Genomic DNA, 17299 nt, shown 5'->3' with positions numbered 1-17299 from the left:
AATGGCGTGAACCTGGGAGGCAGGGCTTGCAGTGAGCCGAGATTGTGCCACTGCACTCCAGCCTGGGCCACAGAGCAAGACTCCATCTCAAAAAAAAAAAAAAAAAAAAGAGTGTACAGTTAAGTGGCATTATTAAGTACCTTCACATTAGTTCCATAACAACCATCACCACCATCCATCTCCAGAACTTCTTTTCATCTTACCAAACTCCGTATCCATTAAACATTACCTCCCAATTTTTCTCTCCTCCCAGCCCCTGGCAACCACAATTCTACTTCCTGTATCTATGCATTTGAGTATCTTGATAGCACATCTAAATGGGAACATACAGTATTTGTTATTTTGTGACAGGCTTATTTCACTGAGCATAATATCCTCAAAGTCCATCCATGCTGTAGCATGTGTCAGAATTCCCTCCTTTTTAAGGTAAACCATATTCCACTGGATGGATAGACTACCTTGTTGTTGATCCATTCATCTGTGATGGACACTTGGGTTGCTTCCACCTTTTGGCTACTATGAGTAATGTTGCTATGAACTTGGGTGTACAAATCTCTCTTCAAGTCCCTGCTTCCAATTCTTTTGAGTCGAACTGCTAAGTCGTATGGTAATTCTACTTTTATTTTATTTTTTGAGACACAGTCTCGCTCTGTTGCCCAGGCTGGAGTGCAGTGGCATGATCTCAGCTCACTGCAACCTACGTCTCCCAGGCTCAAGCAATTCTCTCGCCTCAGCCTCTCCAGTAGCTGAAATTACAGGCGTGTGCCATGACGCCCGGCTAATTTTTGTATTTTTAGTAAAGACGGGGTTTCACCGTGTTAGCCAGGATGGTCTCGATCTCCTGACCTCCTGATCTGCCCACCCTGGCCTCCCAAAGTGTTGGGATTACAGGCGTGAGCCACCGCAGCCGGCAGGTAATTCTACTTTTAATTTGGGTGGCACTGTCATACTGTTTTAGTAGCTGCACCAGTTCCCATTCCTAACAACACCACAGAGGGATTCCACTTTCTCTAAATCCTCGTCAACACTTGTCATTTCCTGTTCAACAGCAGACATCTAATGGCTGTGAGCTATTTCACTGCTGTTTTGATTTGCATTTCTCTAATCATTAATGTGCTTATCAGTCATTTGTTTATCTTCTTTGGAGAAATGTCTACTCAAGTCCTTTGCACTTTTTTTTTTTTTTTTTTTTGAGACGGAGTCTCGCCTCTCTCCCAGTCTGGAGTGCAGTGGCGTGATCTCGGCTCACTGCAAGCTCCGCCTCCAGAGTTCACGCCATTCTCCTGTCCCAGCCTCCCGAGTAGCTGGGACTACAGGCGCCCGCCACCACACCTGGCTAATTTTTTGTGTTTTTTAGTAGAGACGGGGTTTCACCGTGTTAGCCAGGATGGTCTCGATCTCCTGACCTTGTGATCTGCCCGCCTCGGCCTCCCAAAGTGCTGTGATTACAGGCGTGAGCCACTGCACCCAGTCCTTTGCACATTTTTTAACCAGGATATTTATTATTATTGAGCTGTGGGTTCTTTTTATATTTTAAATATTAACCCTTATCAGATATGAGTTTTAAATGTTTTCCATTCCATAGGCTGCCTTTTCATTCCGTTGAATGTTTCTTTTAATTAACAGAAGTTTTAAATTTTGACGTAGCCTAATTTACCTATTGTTTCTTTTGTTGCCTATGATTTTAGTGTATTATGTAACAAATCATTGCCAAGTCCAATGTCATGAAGACTTTATTCTGTTTTTCTAGGAATTTTATAGTTTAAGGTCTTAAGTTTAAGCCTGATCCATTTTGGGTTAAGTTTTGTATATCATTAGCTAAGGGTCTAACTTTATCTTTTGATTTGTATGTCCAGTTTTCCTAGCACCGTTCATTCTGAAAAGATACTTTTTCCCTCACTGAATGGTAATGGCATCCTTGTGGAAAATAATTTGACCGTTGTATGCAAGGACTTATTGCTAAGGGTCTGTATTCTATTCCATTGGTCTATATGTCTGTCTTTATAACAACACTACAATGTTTTGATTACTGCAGCTTTGTAGTAAGGTTTAAAGTCAGGAATTATGAGGCTTTCATATTTCTTCTTTTTCAAGACTGTTCTGGCTCTTTGGAGTCTGCTGAGATTCTATGAACGTTAGGATAAATTTTTCTATTTCAGCAAAAAAAAACTTGTTGGCATTTTCATAAGGATTGAATGTGTAGATTGCTTTAGGTAACAGTCACATCTTACGTCTTGCAGTCCATGAGCATGCAACATCTCTCCATTTATTTTTGTCTTTTTTTTTTTTTGAGACAGTATCTCACTCTGTCACCCAGGCTGGAGTGCAGTGGTGCGATCTCAGCTTACTGCAATCTTCACCTTCTGGGTTCAAGCAATTCTCCTGCCTCAGCCTCCTGAGTAGCTGGGACTACAGGCGCACCTCACCACACCCAGCTAATTTTTGTATTTTTAGCCAAGACAAGGTTTCGCCATGTTGGCCAGGCTGGTCCTGAACTCCTGACCTCAAGTGATCCACCCGCCTTGGCCTCCCAAAATGCTCGGATTACAGGTGTGAGCTACCGCGCCCAGTGTCTTCTTTAATTTCTTTTAACATTTTGTAGTCGTCAGTGTACTTAAGAATATTCTTAAGTACAGACAGACCCCCAAGTTATGACAGTTTGACTAAAAAATTTTTTGACTTTACAATAGGTTTAAGACATAAATCTGTTATAAGTTGAGGAATATCTGTATTTTATTCTTTGTACTATTACTGTAAATGGAATTATTTTCTTAATTTCCTCTTCAGATAGCCGAGTTAGTGTACATAAATATAAATACAACTGATTTTGTGTTTCAACTTTGTGTCCTGCAATTTTGATGAATTCACTTATTAGTTCTAACCATGTTTCTGTGAAATCTTTAAGGTTTTTATATATAAAATCATGTCATCACACATACAAACAGGGATAACTTTACTTCTCCCTTTCCAATTTTGATGGCTTTCTCTTCTTGATTAATTACTGTGGGCAATTAACTCCAATACTATGGTGAATAAGTGGTGAAAGCAGACATCCTTGTCTTACCTCTGATCTTAGAGGAAAAGCTTTCAGTCTTTGACCACTGATTGATTTTAGTTTGCTGAGACATCCTTGCATTACATTTGGTCCCAGCCTTTTCATAGACTGCTAAACTTGGTTAACTTGATTTTGCCAGTATTTTGTTGAGGATTTTGTATCGATATTCACAAACGATACTGGTCTGTAATTTTCTAGTAGTATTATTGTCTGGCTTTGGTATCAGGGCATGTTAGAGTCTCAGAATGAATTCACTTGAGAAGGACTGATGTTAATTCTTCTTTAAATGTTTGGAGAATTCATAAGTGAAGCCATGTGGTTCAGGACTTTTCTTTGTTGAGAGGTTTTTGATTACTGATTCAATCTCCTTATTAATTATAGTCCTATTCAGATTTTCTATTTCTTCATGATTCAGTCTTGGCAGGTTGTATGTTTCTAGGAATGTGTCTGCTTCATTTAGGTTAAGCAATTTGTTAATGTACAATTCTTAACAGTATTCTCTTATAATCCTGGCATCAAGTAATCCTCCCACCTTGAACCCCCAAAGCACTGAGATGACAGGTATGAGCCCAGCCCAAAATCCAAAACTCTTGAGTGCCAACGTTGTACTCAAAGGAAATGCTCATTGGAGCATTTCATATTGGGGGTGTTCAACTGGTAAGTATAATGCAAATATTCCAAAATCAGAAAAAAATCCAAAATCCAAAACACTTCTGGTCCCAAACATTTCAGTTAAGGGATACTCAATCTGTATTTTGAATGTGGCTTTTTCTTGATTAGGCATTTTCTTAGCTGGGCTAAGAAACCTCTTACTGTTTTCCAGAGCTTCTATAAAGTTATTCCATCTAGTCCCTAGTTGCTTATTAATGTTTTCTATGGTGGAACGAGAACCTGGAGCTTCCTAGACTGCCATTTTACCAATGTCAGAATACATATTTTTAAGTTTTATTACATTAATAAAATAACTGCTAATTGAGGGATTACTGTGTGCTACATTCTTGTCTAACCCCTTTATATGTAGCATGTAATTTAATCCTCACAACAACCCCAAGTGACAGGCACTATTATTTTCTCCATTTTACGGATGCAATTTGCCCAAAGGATCACAGCCAGTAAGTGGTGAAAGCAGGGGAGCAGCCCCAGTCCCTGGCTCAAGCCCCCACATTTAACCACAATATGACACACAGCAGAGTTGGTTGCCTCAGGCCACTTTGCTGTGGCCCTTCTAGTCTGGGGTGCTTTGTTCAGAGTCTGGCGAATATCCACAGTGGATGTTTTCTTCTAGATCTGGTCAGCACTGGTTGTCTTTCATCATAAGAGGAAGGTGACCCAGCTAGCCAGAGGCTCTGTGAGCACTAGTGGGCTAGACGCTTGTCAGGGACCACGGTGGGAGAGCTAGTCTTTCAGCTGGAAACCTTCCATTATGTTGACACTTTTCTACCTCTTGTATGAAGTGCCAGTGTCTCCAGGAAAGACTCCTCCAATCTCCTGTCTGGGAAAACACCTGGCTGCTGACATCCGGGGAGCAGGGCAGAAGATAGGCCTGAGCATCCTACTTACCTACTTGTCACTACAGAGAATTTCTCTTAATTCCTCTATTTTCAACCTCCACGACTCCCCTCTGTTGTACCTGGTGTCACTTATTTTGCAGACTTTAAGTGCTGTCTAATAGAAACACAATGCAAACCACATTTCAACAAGTAGAAACAAACATGAAATTAATTTTAATACTTTATCTAACCCCATATATTCAAAATACTATTATTGCAACATGGAATCAATATAAAGAAGTATTCATGGGATGTTTTACGTTCTTTTTTTGTACTAGGTCTTTCCTATTTGGTGTGTATTTTACACCTGCTGCACATCTTCCTTCAAGACAGCCACATGTGACTCATGGCTACTACACTGGACAGTGTCGGTCTAGAAAATCAACTCCTGCAGGGCACAGTGGCTCATGCCTGTAATCCCAGCACTTTGGGAGGCTGAGGGCAGGATTGCTAGAGCCCCGGAATTCAAGACCAGCCTCGGCAACAGGGCGAGACCTCGTCTCTACAAAAAATTTAAAAATTAGCTGCGCATGGTGGTGCACGCCTGTAGTCTCAGCTACTCAGGAGGCTGAGGTGGGAGGATCGCTTGAGTCCAGGAGTTTGAGGATGCAGTCAGCTGTGGGTTCACCACTGCACTCCACTTGGGCAACAGAGCAAGACTCTGTCTCAAGAAAAAGAAATGAAACCCCACATCTTATGGTAGCAGAAGGAGTCACCCAGTGATGGAAAGCAAAGAAGGGAATGCAGGTGCCAAGAGAGAATTCCACCAATCCCTATCCCATTCCCATGCCTATGCCTGATGCCTGCCACCCTTGGCACTCAGAGCCTTCTAGCGCTGAGCCTTTCTGGGAGGCTGCTGGGCAAACTGCTTATTTCTTGTTGTTCTCACTCAAGCAGGCCCATGGTTGCAGCTGCTCTGCTATGCCAGGTCAGTTTAACTCTCCCATTGGCTTTTCTTTGGAAAGAAAAAAGCTGTATAATACGTGAAACATTTCAAAGAATGTATGTAGCACATATGTAAGATTCATAAACCTAATAATAAAATAGAGTTGTGAGCGACCTCCCCACACCCCACTTGGGAACTCAAGCGTCATTTTGCTTCTCCCAGTCTTATATCCCTCTGTCTCCCCACCAGGAACTAGAATTTTGTGTATCACTGCGCTTACTTTTTTCTTTTAGTTTACCACATGTGTATGTATCTATAAGTAATATAACAATCTGTTTTGCTTCTCTATATTGTGCCATATGTCGTTTTTAGCAACTTGCTTTTAGCTGACGTTCTGTTTTCAAGATTCATCCATGTTGCTGCATAAACCTAACATTCACTTACTGTTGCTGGCGTATAACATTCCATCGTGTGAGCACAGACATTTGAGTTGTTTCCAAGACATATATCAATGGCAAAAATTAAGATGTCTGACAAAACCAAGAGTTGGAGAGGATGTGGATGGCTTGGAATTTTACCTGCTCCTTTACACCCACTCTGGAAAAACTGTACAAACAATTCTGCAAGAATTTTTCCAGAGTTTCCCTAAATAGAAATCCTGGATCACAGAAAATAAGAATGTTCAGCTTTGCAAGATAATGTCTCTATTCCAGAGTGGGTGTAAAGAAGCACATAAAATTTCCACACTATCCATATCCTCTCCAACATCTTAATTTTTGCCAGTCTAAGCATCTGTAAAGTGGTATCTCACTGTATGTAGTCTTAGAATACTAACGAGGTTAAATGTCTTTTTCTATGTTTAATCAACATCTACGAAATGCTTTATAGGAGTTCTTTATATACACTGAATTAGAATCCTTATCCTTTATAGGCTGTAAGTGTTGCAAATATCTTCTCTCTATTCTGGCTTGTCTTTTCAGTCTTTACTGGTGTTTTTTGTTTGTTTTGGTTGTTTTTTTTTTTTTTTTTTTTGAGACAGGGTCTCACCCTGATGTCCAGGGGTGTAATCTCGGCTCACACTGCATCCTTGACCTCAGGGACTCAGGTGATTCTTCCCACCTCAGCCTACTGAGGAGCTGGGACTACAAGTGTGTACCACCACATCTGGCTAATTATTTCTTTTTTTTTTTTTTTCATAGAGACAGGATTTTACCAAGTTGCCCTGGCTGGTCTGGAACTCTTGGGCTCTGGCAATCTGCCCACCTTGGCCTCCCAAAGTGCTGGGATTCCTGGCATAAGCACCTGGCCTATTGGTGTCTTTCAATAAACGAGAGATCTTAATTTTAATCTAGCAAATTCAGTCATTTTTATTTTAGAGTGAATATTTTATGTGATTAAGAAAAAGGTGGCCAGAGGCTAGGTGTGGTGGCTCACGCACCTGTAATCCCAGCACTTTGGGAAGCCAAGGCAGGCAGATCGCCTGATATCAGGGGTTTGAGCCCAGCCCGGCCAACATGGCCATCTCTACTAAAAATACAAAATTTAGACGAGTGTGGTGACAGATGCCTGTAATCCCAGCTACTCGGGAGGCTGAGGCAGGAGAATCACTTGAACCCAGGGGGTGGAGGTTGCAGTGAGCCGAGATTGCACCACTGCACTCCAGCCTGGGTGACAGAGCGAAACTCCATCTCCAAAAAAAAAAAAAAAAAAAAAAGAAAGAAAGAAAAGAAAAAGGTGGCCAGGCGCAGTGGCTCATGTCCCTGTAATCCAGGCACTTTGGGAGGCCGAAGCAGGCAATTGCTTAAACTCGTGAGTTAGAGACCAGCCTGGGCAACATGGCAAAACACCGATTCTACGAAAAAATGCAATAATTAGCAGGGCATGGTGGTGCACGCTTGTAGTCCTAGCTACTCGGGAGACTGAGGTAGGAGGATGGCTTGAGCCCAGGAGGCGGAGGTTGCAGTGATCCAAGAACGTGTCACTGCACTCCAGCCTGGGTGACAGAGCCAGACCTTGTCTCAAAAAAAAAAGAAAGAAAAAGAAAAAGGCACACTTCTCTATCAAGGTCTTAAAGATAGTCTCCTATAATTTATCCAAAACTGAATTTCCTGTATGTTGTGAGTTAGGGATCCAACTGCAACTGCATCCTTCTCCGACTGTCACAGCACTGTTTGAAGAGTCTGCCCTTTGCACAGCAATATGTAATTCCACCTCTGGAATTCAAGCTTCTTAGGTCTGTTTCTGACAGCTTCGGTCTCACTGGCCAATTTGGATTTCCCTGAGCCAATTTTGAAGTAAATCTTGATACGGGCAAGGCAAGTGCTCCCTCCTCATTCTTCTTCTTCACAATGACCTCTCAATACTACAACTTAATTCTTCTCAACATTTTAGAATCGACTTCTACATTTCACATAAAACTCACAGAGCTTTAAAGAGGCACTGAATCCACAGAACAATATGAGTTTTTAAAAGATTCAGTCTTCCTAAGCAAGAACATTCTGCCACTATTTATTTGTCTTCTTTAATGTCTCTTAATGAAATTGCAAATTTTTCTCCCTCAAAAATTTTACACATCTTTTGTTAATTCTCATTTATATCAAAGATGGTTCCACTGGGAAAACAGAAACCATGCTAAGGCATTTCAAACACAAAGGGTTTAATACAGAAAATAGGTGCTTTCAAAACAACTGGCAAGGCTATATAGTGTGAGCAAAAGTAAAGTGGGCTAACTCCCCATCTAATTCCCACAGTCATCATCAAGAGTCATCTATACTGCCATCTACAGGTTAGGAAACTGCAAAAATCTGCTGCCAGTACTGCAGCTGCTCTGCAGCCCTGAGACAGCTGGCCAATGGGGGAAGGCAGAAGCCACTGCAAAAAGTCACCTCAAAAATCTAAACCCATGCACACCCCCCAACATACACTATGGCCTGAGGAAGAAAGGTTCCACCTCCCTTCCACTTGCCACATTTCCCAAGACACATGTCATAGGGCAAATGACACACAGAAGCCTGCTGCCAGAGGGTTCTGAGTGCTACTGCTCTAGCATTCCAGCCTCTGAAACCCAGGGACAAGCCCAGAAGGGAGTGAGTGGGAAGGTACTGAATGCCCAGGCTGTACCTAGCATGTCATTTTCCTCTTTTCAAAAACATGCAGAAATTACTGATCTACTGTTACATCTTTCCCCTTTTGTTGTCCCTTTGGTTTTACATTTTTTATACTCCTTTTTAGCAGGCTTTCAGCAGGGCAATGAAGTAACTTCATACGGTAACTCCAGAAGTCCTGAAGTCTAGTTCAAAAGCAACTTGACTGAGAATGGCCAGGGCTTCCCGAAGGGTTACTGAAACTCTCCTCATACAAAGGAAGGTCACAGCTTTTGAGCAAAGGTGGTTATTAGCTAACTTCTACTTCCCCCACAAACACAAAGAGTTTCCTTTTTTGAGAGGGGAGGAGGTTGGGGGAAGGGAGAGTGTCAATGAGGACTTGACTCTATATCCATGATTTTTTAAAAATTTGTTTTAAAATAAACTAGAAAAAAAATCACAAGATTTTAGCAGTTATTAATTCAGGGAAGTAAGAAAATATGTATTACATATTCTTTGTACATTTTTATGAGTTAATTTGCTCAGAATCTCAACTTAACAATTAGAAATCAATCTGCTTGGCCGGGCACAGTGACTCACGCCTGTAATCCCAGCACTTTGGGAGGCTGAGGTGGGCGGATCACGAGGTCAGGAGATCGAGACCATCCTGGGTAGCACGGTGAAACCCTGTCTCTACTAAAAATACAAAAAAAATTAGCCAGATGTGGTAGCAGGCGCCTGTAATCCCAGCTACTCAGGAGGCTGAGGCAGGAGAATGACATGAACCCGGGAGGCGGAGTTTGCAGTGAGCCGAGATGGCGCCACTGCACTGCAGCCTGGGTGATAAAGCGAGACTCCGTCTTAAATTAAAAAAAAAGAAATCAATCTGCTCACCCTCCAGACTGTGACACAGCACTATACAAGGACAATCATAGGACCATGAGTCAAGGAGAAGCAGGGTGAGCCTTGTCAGGGCAGTGGCCTCCTCAGCCCACCTGGAACACTCCTAGGCCCTACCGAGCCTCAGTGGGCTTGCACATATGTGTCCTCATTGTCATGTCTTCACTGCTCGGTCCTGGTGCAGGCCACCACTCGTAACTTTCGGCTTCTATGAGAGATTTTATTTTTCTGTCTAGGGAAAACATGTAGCAACCAATGTAACTTCAATCCAATACTCAAGTGCAAAGCTGATGCCTCTTCCGTGCCAGGCCATGTGGTCAAGGGAAATAAAACCTACTCCTTGCCTTCAGCAAGTCTTCAGAGCGTGGAAAGGTGAACAAGGCAGCAACTATGAGTGTGGATACCACTATGTTCAGTGTGTGTAACAGGACAGTTATTAGAAACAACCACAAAAGCAAAGCCAAATGGCACTTCGAGAACAGCAAATAAACTCTGTTTCCACTTGAAAGCGAACCAAGAATCATCTGGTTCTCTCTTCAGGAATTCTCCGAGAGGCAAGGGGAGGCTCCCACTCATAACCACATGGTCATCCCCAGGCTGACCAACCAGGGAACTTCAGCAGCCCAAGCACCGGGAAGCCCACTGGGAGTCCACTTTCTCTGGGCTTTGACCCCAAAGACCCACCAGAGAGGCTCCCAGACAAAGGGCTGTCCCAGAGGCTCCTGACCGGGCCAACACCATCCAAACCCTCATTTGGAAAGGCAAACACCTCCACCAGAGACATGCATAATCTGATGAAGAATGGGCTCCAGGGATGATCAGGAGGGGCCCCCTCTAAACAGCATTCTTTTCTTTTTTTTGAAACAGAATCTCACTCTGTCGCCCAGGCTGGAGTGCACTAGCATGATCTCAGCTCACTGCAACCTCTACCTCCTGGGTTCAAGTGATTCTCCTGCCTCAGCTGGGATTACAGGTGCTCGCCACCACGCCCGGCTAATTTTTGTATTTTTAGTAGAGATGAGATTTCACGATGTCGGCCAGGCTGGTCTGAAACTCCTGACCTCAAGTGATCCTGCCTGCCTCAGCCTCCAAAAGTGTTGGGATTACAAGGCATGAGCCACTGCGCCTGGCTTTTTTTTTTTTTTTTTTTTGCCTTTGAGACAGAGTCTTGTTCTGTAGCCCGGGATAAAGTGCAGTGGCACAATCTTGACTCACTGCAATCTCCGCCTCCCAGGTTCAAGCAATTCTTGTGCCTCAGCCTCCTGAGTAGCTGGGATTATAGGTGTGCAACACCACACATGGCCAATTTTTGTATTTTTATTAGAAACGGGGTTTCACTATGTTGGCCAAGCTGATCTCAAACTCCTGGCCTAAAGTGATCCATCCACCTCGGCCTCCTAAAGTGCTGGGTTACAAGTGTGAGCCTTTGCACCCTGCCTAAACAGCATTCTTTACAGGCAAATACAATCTGACCAGACCATCTCTGCTTCATATTTTGGAGCCCCCCCGCCCTCAAAGAACTACCACAAGTTCAAATGTCACCTAATCCCCTACCTAATACCCTGGTTGGAATGAATCGGTTTTCCTTCAGTACTAAGCCTATAGGAATTATAGCACACCTTTCATGTCCTAGGCCAAGTCCCACTAAGGAAGGAGAAAGGTCTCTGCCCTCTGGGAACTCATGGTCTGGATGGAAAAATCAAGCCTGGGCACCAGGAATGGTGAGAATTACCAATGGTTCTGATGCGATAAGCGAGGGACAAATAGGGGACTGGAAGAAGCCAATCTATAAAAGGAAGGACCACAGACATTCTTCCACTGTGGTAACATCTGAGCTACACCTTGAAGGATGGCAAGGCTTGTCTATGCAGAAACAGAACAAGGGAATTCCAGGAAAGCATCAAGGAAGCACACACATCTAGGAGATTATTAATGGGGGTGGGCACAGGAAACAGCCCAGCTGGGCCACTGAAGGGGAGGTAGTGATCAATCAGGCTGGGAAAGCAGACCTAAACCAGCTTGTGAAGGAGCTTGCATGTCTGGCCAAAGCATTTAAGCCTGTGATTCTCAAGCTGGGGAAAGACACACTTTCCCCTTAGTGGCTTTATCAGCACCACCTAGTCTTAAAAACGAATTCGTGGATACATGTATATGTATGTCTCACACATTCACACACACATGCACAAGTACTCACTACACCTCCCACCCAACCAAAGTTGAGAACAATGGATCCAGTGAACATTGTTATTCATGGGGTGCCCTGTATTCCTTGAGGGTGCTGGGGCAGAAACCAGGTGAAGAACCTGGTTCTCCGACTTAGCCTTTTTGTGGCCTTTCCATACATCTTTAGGAGACTACATAATGGCCAGGAAAGAACCTGCGAGTGCAAAGTTCCAGGTGAATGAGTGAGCAGGAGGGGAGGGCGTGCCAAGGCCAGTCTACAAGAGCACATTCAGGATCAAGAGGCACCCACATCCAGAGCCAGGATGGGGATAAGGTGAGAGAGGTGGCCAAGGTGCCACCCCTCAGGAGGGGTTCACACTCAAGATCATGCAAGTCCACGGATTGCAGTGCCTCCTTAAGTGGGGCCTCCTGGGCATCTCACGGGCCTCCCCACAGCCCTGCTATCTTGCAAGTTCTGGGATCTGCCTAGGTTGGGCACCTATTTTTTAAAAAGACAGACAGAGAGAGGAAGGGGTCCGCTCAAATAACTTTCCAATGTGTTAAGACAGCATAACACCTCCACCCCTCACAAGAGGCACAGTCACCCAGCTACAACAAAGAGACAAGGTGGTGTGTACCCCCCCTACTCAACACACTCACCTGGACAGTTGGCTTCGTCGCTCTCATCCTCGCAAGTCGCCCAGCCGTCACACTGCCAGGGGAGGGGGATGCACTGGATGGTGCCGCTGCGACATGCAAACTGCCCAGGGTTGCACCGCAGCTCTGTGGGACCAAAGGGTGAGAGGCCATTGAGGAAGTGGCAGTAGGTCAGCAAACCATAGCCCATGGGCTGGATCAATCTCTTCCCATTTGTTTGTTTGTTTATTTATTTATTTTTGAGACAGAGTCTCACTCTGTCACCCAGGCTGGAGTGCCAGTGGTGCGGTCTCAGCTCACTGCAACCTTCACCTTCCGTGTTCAAGAAATTCTTGTCCCTCAGCCTCGTGAGTAGCTGGAATTACAAGCATGTGCCACCATGCCTAGCTAATTTTTATATTTTTAGTAGAGACGGGGTTTTGCCATGTTGGCCAGGCTGGTCTTGAACTCCTGGCCTCAAGTGATCTGCCTGCCTCGGCCTCCCGAAGTGCCAGGATTACAGGCATGTACCACTGTGCCTGGCCCCCATCTGTTTTTAAAATCAAGTTTTATCAGAACACAGCCACAAATATGTATTGTCTATGGCTGCTTTCAAGCTACAGCAGCAGAGCTGAGTAGCTACAGGAAAGACTACATGGCCTGCAAAGCTGAAAACATTTAATGCCTGGCCCTTTACGAACCTATTACCTAGAGAGAAAAACTGTAACACTTAAGATGAAAAATACACTGCAGAACATTAACAGGTTAGATTTTGTAGTAGAAAAGATTAGTGACTTGAAGACATAATAATAGAAACACTCTGAACTGAAACACAGAATGAAAAAATACCAGGAAAAAATGTGCAAATCATCAGTAAGCTGTGGAACAACCTCACACACCCTAATACATGGGGGAACAGACACAACATCTGAAGAAACAATGGGGAAAATTTCCCAATTTGATGAAAACTATAAACCCACAAATCCAGGTAGCTCAATGAACCACAAGCACCAGAAATACAAAGAATACAACTCCAAGTCGCACTGGAATTGAATTGCTTAAAATCAGCGATAAAATCTTAAAAGCAGGCAGAAAAAGAAGACATGCACAGAAAAACAAAGATCTAGATGACAGCAGATTTCTCATTAGAAACAATACAGCCTAGAAGACAGTGATGTGACATGTTAAAGTTCTGAAAGAAAAAGCTGTTGACCTACAATTATTTAAAGCAAAAACACAGATACTATATTGTGCAGTTTATAACATACACAGAAGTAAAATTTTGACAATAATAGCACCAAAGCTGGGAAGAGAGAAACAGAAGCACACTGTTTTAAGGCTCTCAAACTACAGGTAAAGTGTTCCATCACTTGAAGGTAGTCTATGATAAGTTAATGATGAACCCCAATAAAATAACACAAGAGTTATAGCAAGTAAGCCAACATAGAAGAGAATAAAAAATAATCCAAAAGAAAAAAAAAGACAAACAGATCGTACAAATGAAAACAAAGGGTAATATGGTAGATTTTAATTAAACTTGCCTAATCAATAAGCATACAGAATGATCTAAACACTCCAACTGAAAGGCAGAATTTGTCATGTAGGGAAAAAAGCAAAATACAACCACATATTACCTAAAATAAACTCACTTTATATAGGCATAAATAAGAGAAAATAAAAGAATAAAAAAAGATATACCATGTTCACACTAATCAAAGGATAGCTGGAAGGGCGGGTACAGTGGCTCACTCCTGTAATCTCCATAATCCCAGCATTTTGGGAGGCTGACACAGAAGGATCACTTGAGCCCAGGAGTTCAAGACCAGCCTGAGCAACACGGCAAAACACCATCTCTCTAAAAATACAAAAAATCAGCCAGGTATTGGGACAAACGCCTGTAGTCCCAGCTACTCAAGAGGCTGAGGTGGGAGGATCACCTGAGCCTGGAAAGTTAAGGCTGCAGTGAGCTATAATCGTGCTACTGCACTACAGCCTGGGCAACAGGTGTGAGACCCTGTCTCAAAAAAAGGATAGCTGGAGTGTATTAATATCACACAAAGTAGACTTCAGTGCAAATATTACCAGGAACAAAGACGGTCATTTAATAATGATAAAGGGATTGATTCAAGAAGACATAATCCTAAATGTTTATGTATCTATTAAAACTTACGAAAGAAACTTCAAAATTCATGAAACAAAAACTACTATAACTGCTAATAGACGAATCCACAATTAAAATCAGAGATTTTAATAACCCTCTTGATAGAACAAGCAGATAGAAAACCAGCAAGGGCTGGGCGTGGTGGCTCATGCCTGTAATCCCAGCATTCTGGGAGGCTGAGGCAGGCAGATCACTTGAGGTCAGGAGTTCGAGACCAGCCTGGCCAACATGGTGAATGGACAGGAGTTCGAGACCAGCCTGGCCAACATGGTGAATACTAAAATACAAAAATTAGCCGGGTGTGGTGATGCATGCCTGTAACCCCAGCAACTTGGGAGGCTGAGGCAGGAGAATCACTTGAACCTGGAAAAAAAAAAAAAAGGAAATTACAAAAGAAGAGCAAATGAAACCCAGCAATAAGAAATAATAAAGATGAGAGTGGACATTACTGAAATTGAAAACAGAAAAATAATAGAGAAAATAAGAAAAACAAAAGTTGTTTTTTTGAGATCAGTAATATTAATAAACCTCTAGACAGTCTGATCAGCAAAAAAAATAAAGAATACAAAATACCAGGCCAGGCGTGGTGGCTCACACCTGTAATCCCAACACTTTGGGAGATGATCCAGCAGATCATCTGAGGTCAGGAGTTTGAGACCAGCCTGGCTAACATGGCGAAACCCTGTCTACTAAAAATACAAAAATTAGGCAGGTGTGGTGGCACATGCCTGTGGTCCCAGCTACTCAGGAGGCTAAGGCAGGAGAATCGCTTGAACCTGGGAGGCAGAGGTTACAGTGAGCCAAGATTATGCAATTGCACTGCAGCCTGGGCAACAGAACGAGACTCCATCTAAAAAAAAAAAAAAAAAAAAAAAATCACTATCAGAAGAGAGATGTCATCACTATGGATTCCAGAGAAAGTATAAAGGCTAACAGAGGAGGGGTGAAGAATAAGGTAATAGTATGAAAAACTTTACGTCAATAAATCTGACAATTTGGATGAAATACACAAATTATTTGAAAGATGAAATGCAAAGTTCACTCCAAAATAAATAAACAATCTGAACAGCCCTAAAAGGAATTGAATTTTTAGTTAAAAATCTTCAAAGGAAACTCCAGGCACAAACAGCTTCAATAGAAAATTCCTCCAAATATTTAAGGAAGAATTGATGTCAATTCTATACAAACTCTACCGTAAGTTCAGATATTTAAAAATTACCATTAGCAATAGTATAAAAAAATAAGAAATACTTTTGTTAGAATACTAACAAAAGATGTGAAGTCCTGTACACTGAAAAATTTTCAACATTGCTGAGAAAAAACATTTTTTAAAGACCTAAACCTTTAGGGAGACATATAGTATTCATGGACTAGTAGATTCAAAACTATTAATATCAATTTTACTCATATTGACCTACAGATTCAATTTAACCCCAATCAATATTTCAGCAGGACTTCTTGTAGAAATTGAGTGACTCTAAAATTCATATAGAAAGACAAAAGACTTAGAATACTCCAAACAACTTTGAACTGAAAGAACAAACTTGGAGGACTCTACAAAGGAACAATAATCAAGACAGTGTGATACAAGCATCAAAACAGACATCAAGATCAAGAGAACAGAACAGAATGCAGAAACAAACCCACACATATGTGACCAACTAATTTATGACAAAGGTGCAAAGGCAGCTCCCTGGAGAAAGAACAGTCCTTTCAACAGAATGGTACTGGGAAAACGGGGAAGAAAGAAAAATGAAGAGGAAGAGGAGGAGGAAAGAAAGGAAGAAGGAAGGAAGGAGTTCATCTACAAAATGAAGTTAAAAAAAGGAGGAGGAAGAGGAGGAAGAAAGAAGAAGAGAAGGAGGAGGAGGAAGAAAGAGGAACAAAGAACAACTACTTTGATCTATTCCTTGAACCGCATAAAAAATTCAGAAGAGCCAGGCCCAGTGGCTCACACCTGTAATCCCAGCACTTTCGGAGCCTGAGGCGGGTGGATCACCTGAGGTCAGGAGCTCGGGACCAGCCTGACCAACAAGGTGAAACTCCGTCTCTACTAAAAATACAAAATTAGCCAGGCATGGTGGTGCATGCCTGTAATCCCAGCTACTCGGGAGGCTGAGGCAGGAGAATCGCTTGAATCTGGGAGGCGGAGGTTGTGGTGAGCCGAGATAGTGCCATTGCACTCCAGCCTGGGCAACAAGAGCGAAACTCCATCTCGAAAAAAAAAAAAAAAAAATCAAAATAGATCATAGGCCTACAGGTGAAGCCTAAACTATAAAACTCAGAGAAGAAAACACAAAAAGAAAATCTTCACACCCTTGGTTTAAGCAAATACCTTTAATATATCTACCAAAAACACAATCTATAAAAGAAAAAATTGATAAATTGGACTTCATCAAAATTGAGAACTTTTGTTTTTCAAAAGACATGTTAAGATAATGCAAAGACAAACCACACACAGAGAGAAAACATTTGCAAATCATGTATCTGATAAAGGGCTTGCTTGTATCCAGAATATATAAAGCATTCTCAAATTTCAATAAGAAAACAACCCAATTTTTTAAATGGGCATAGGCCAAGGGCAGTGGCTTATACCTGTAATCCCAGCACTTTAGGAGGCCAAGGTGGGAGCAACACTTGAGCCCAGGAGTTCAAAACCAGCCTGCACAACATAACAAGACCTCATCTCTACATTACAAAAAAAAAAAATTAGCTGGGCTTGGTGACACATGCTTGTAGTCCCAGCTACTCAGGAGGCTGAGGCAAGAGGACTGCCTAAGCCTAGGAGTTGGAGGCTGTGGTGAACTAGGACTGCAATGCTGCACTCCAGCTTAGGCAACAGCAAGACTTCCCCAACTCTAAAAA

The 17299-nt window shown here is 42.5% G+C and overlaps 1 protein-coding gene across 2 annotated transcripts in view; it reads right to left on the bottom strand.

Moving 5' to 3' along the window:
* The window catches only part of DGCR2 (DiGeorge syndrome critical region gene 2), an 85144-nt gene that overhangs the window by 39243 nt on the left and 28602 nt on the right, over nucleotides 1-17299 (bottom strand). For both annotated transcript variants that reach the window (XM_054469278.2, XM_054469279.2), the window contains exon 2: nucleotides 12298-12420. In XM_054469278.2, the coding sequence (XP_054325253.1) occupies nucleotides 12298-12420 (123 nt within the window). The remainder of the gene's footprint in view (nucleotides 1-12297; nucleotides 12421-17299) is intronic.

The sequence above is a fragment of the Pongo pygmaeus genome, chromosome 23, assembly GCF_028885625.2.
Source record: "Pongo pygmaeus isolate AG05252 chromosome 23, NHGRI_mPonPyg2-v2.0_pri, whole genome shotgun sequence".
NCBI lineage: Eukaryota > Metazoa > Chordata > Mammalia > Primates > Hominidae > Pongo > Pongo pygmaeus.
This window is presented reverse-complemented; position numbering and strand designations above follow the sequence as displayed.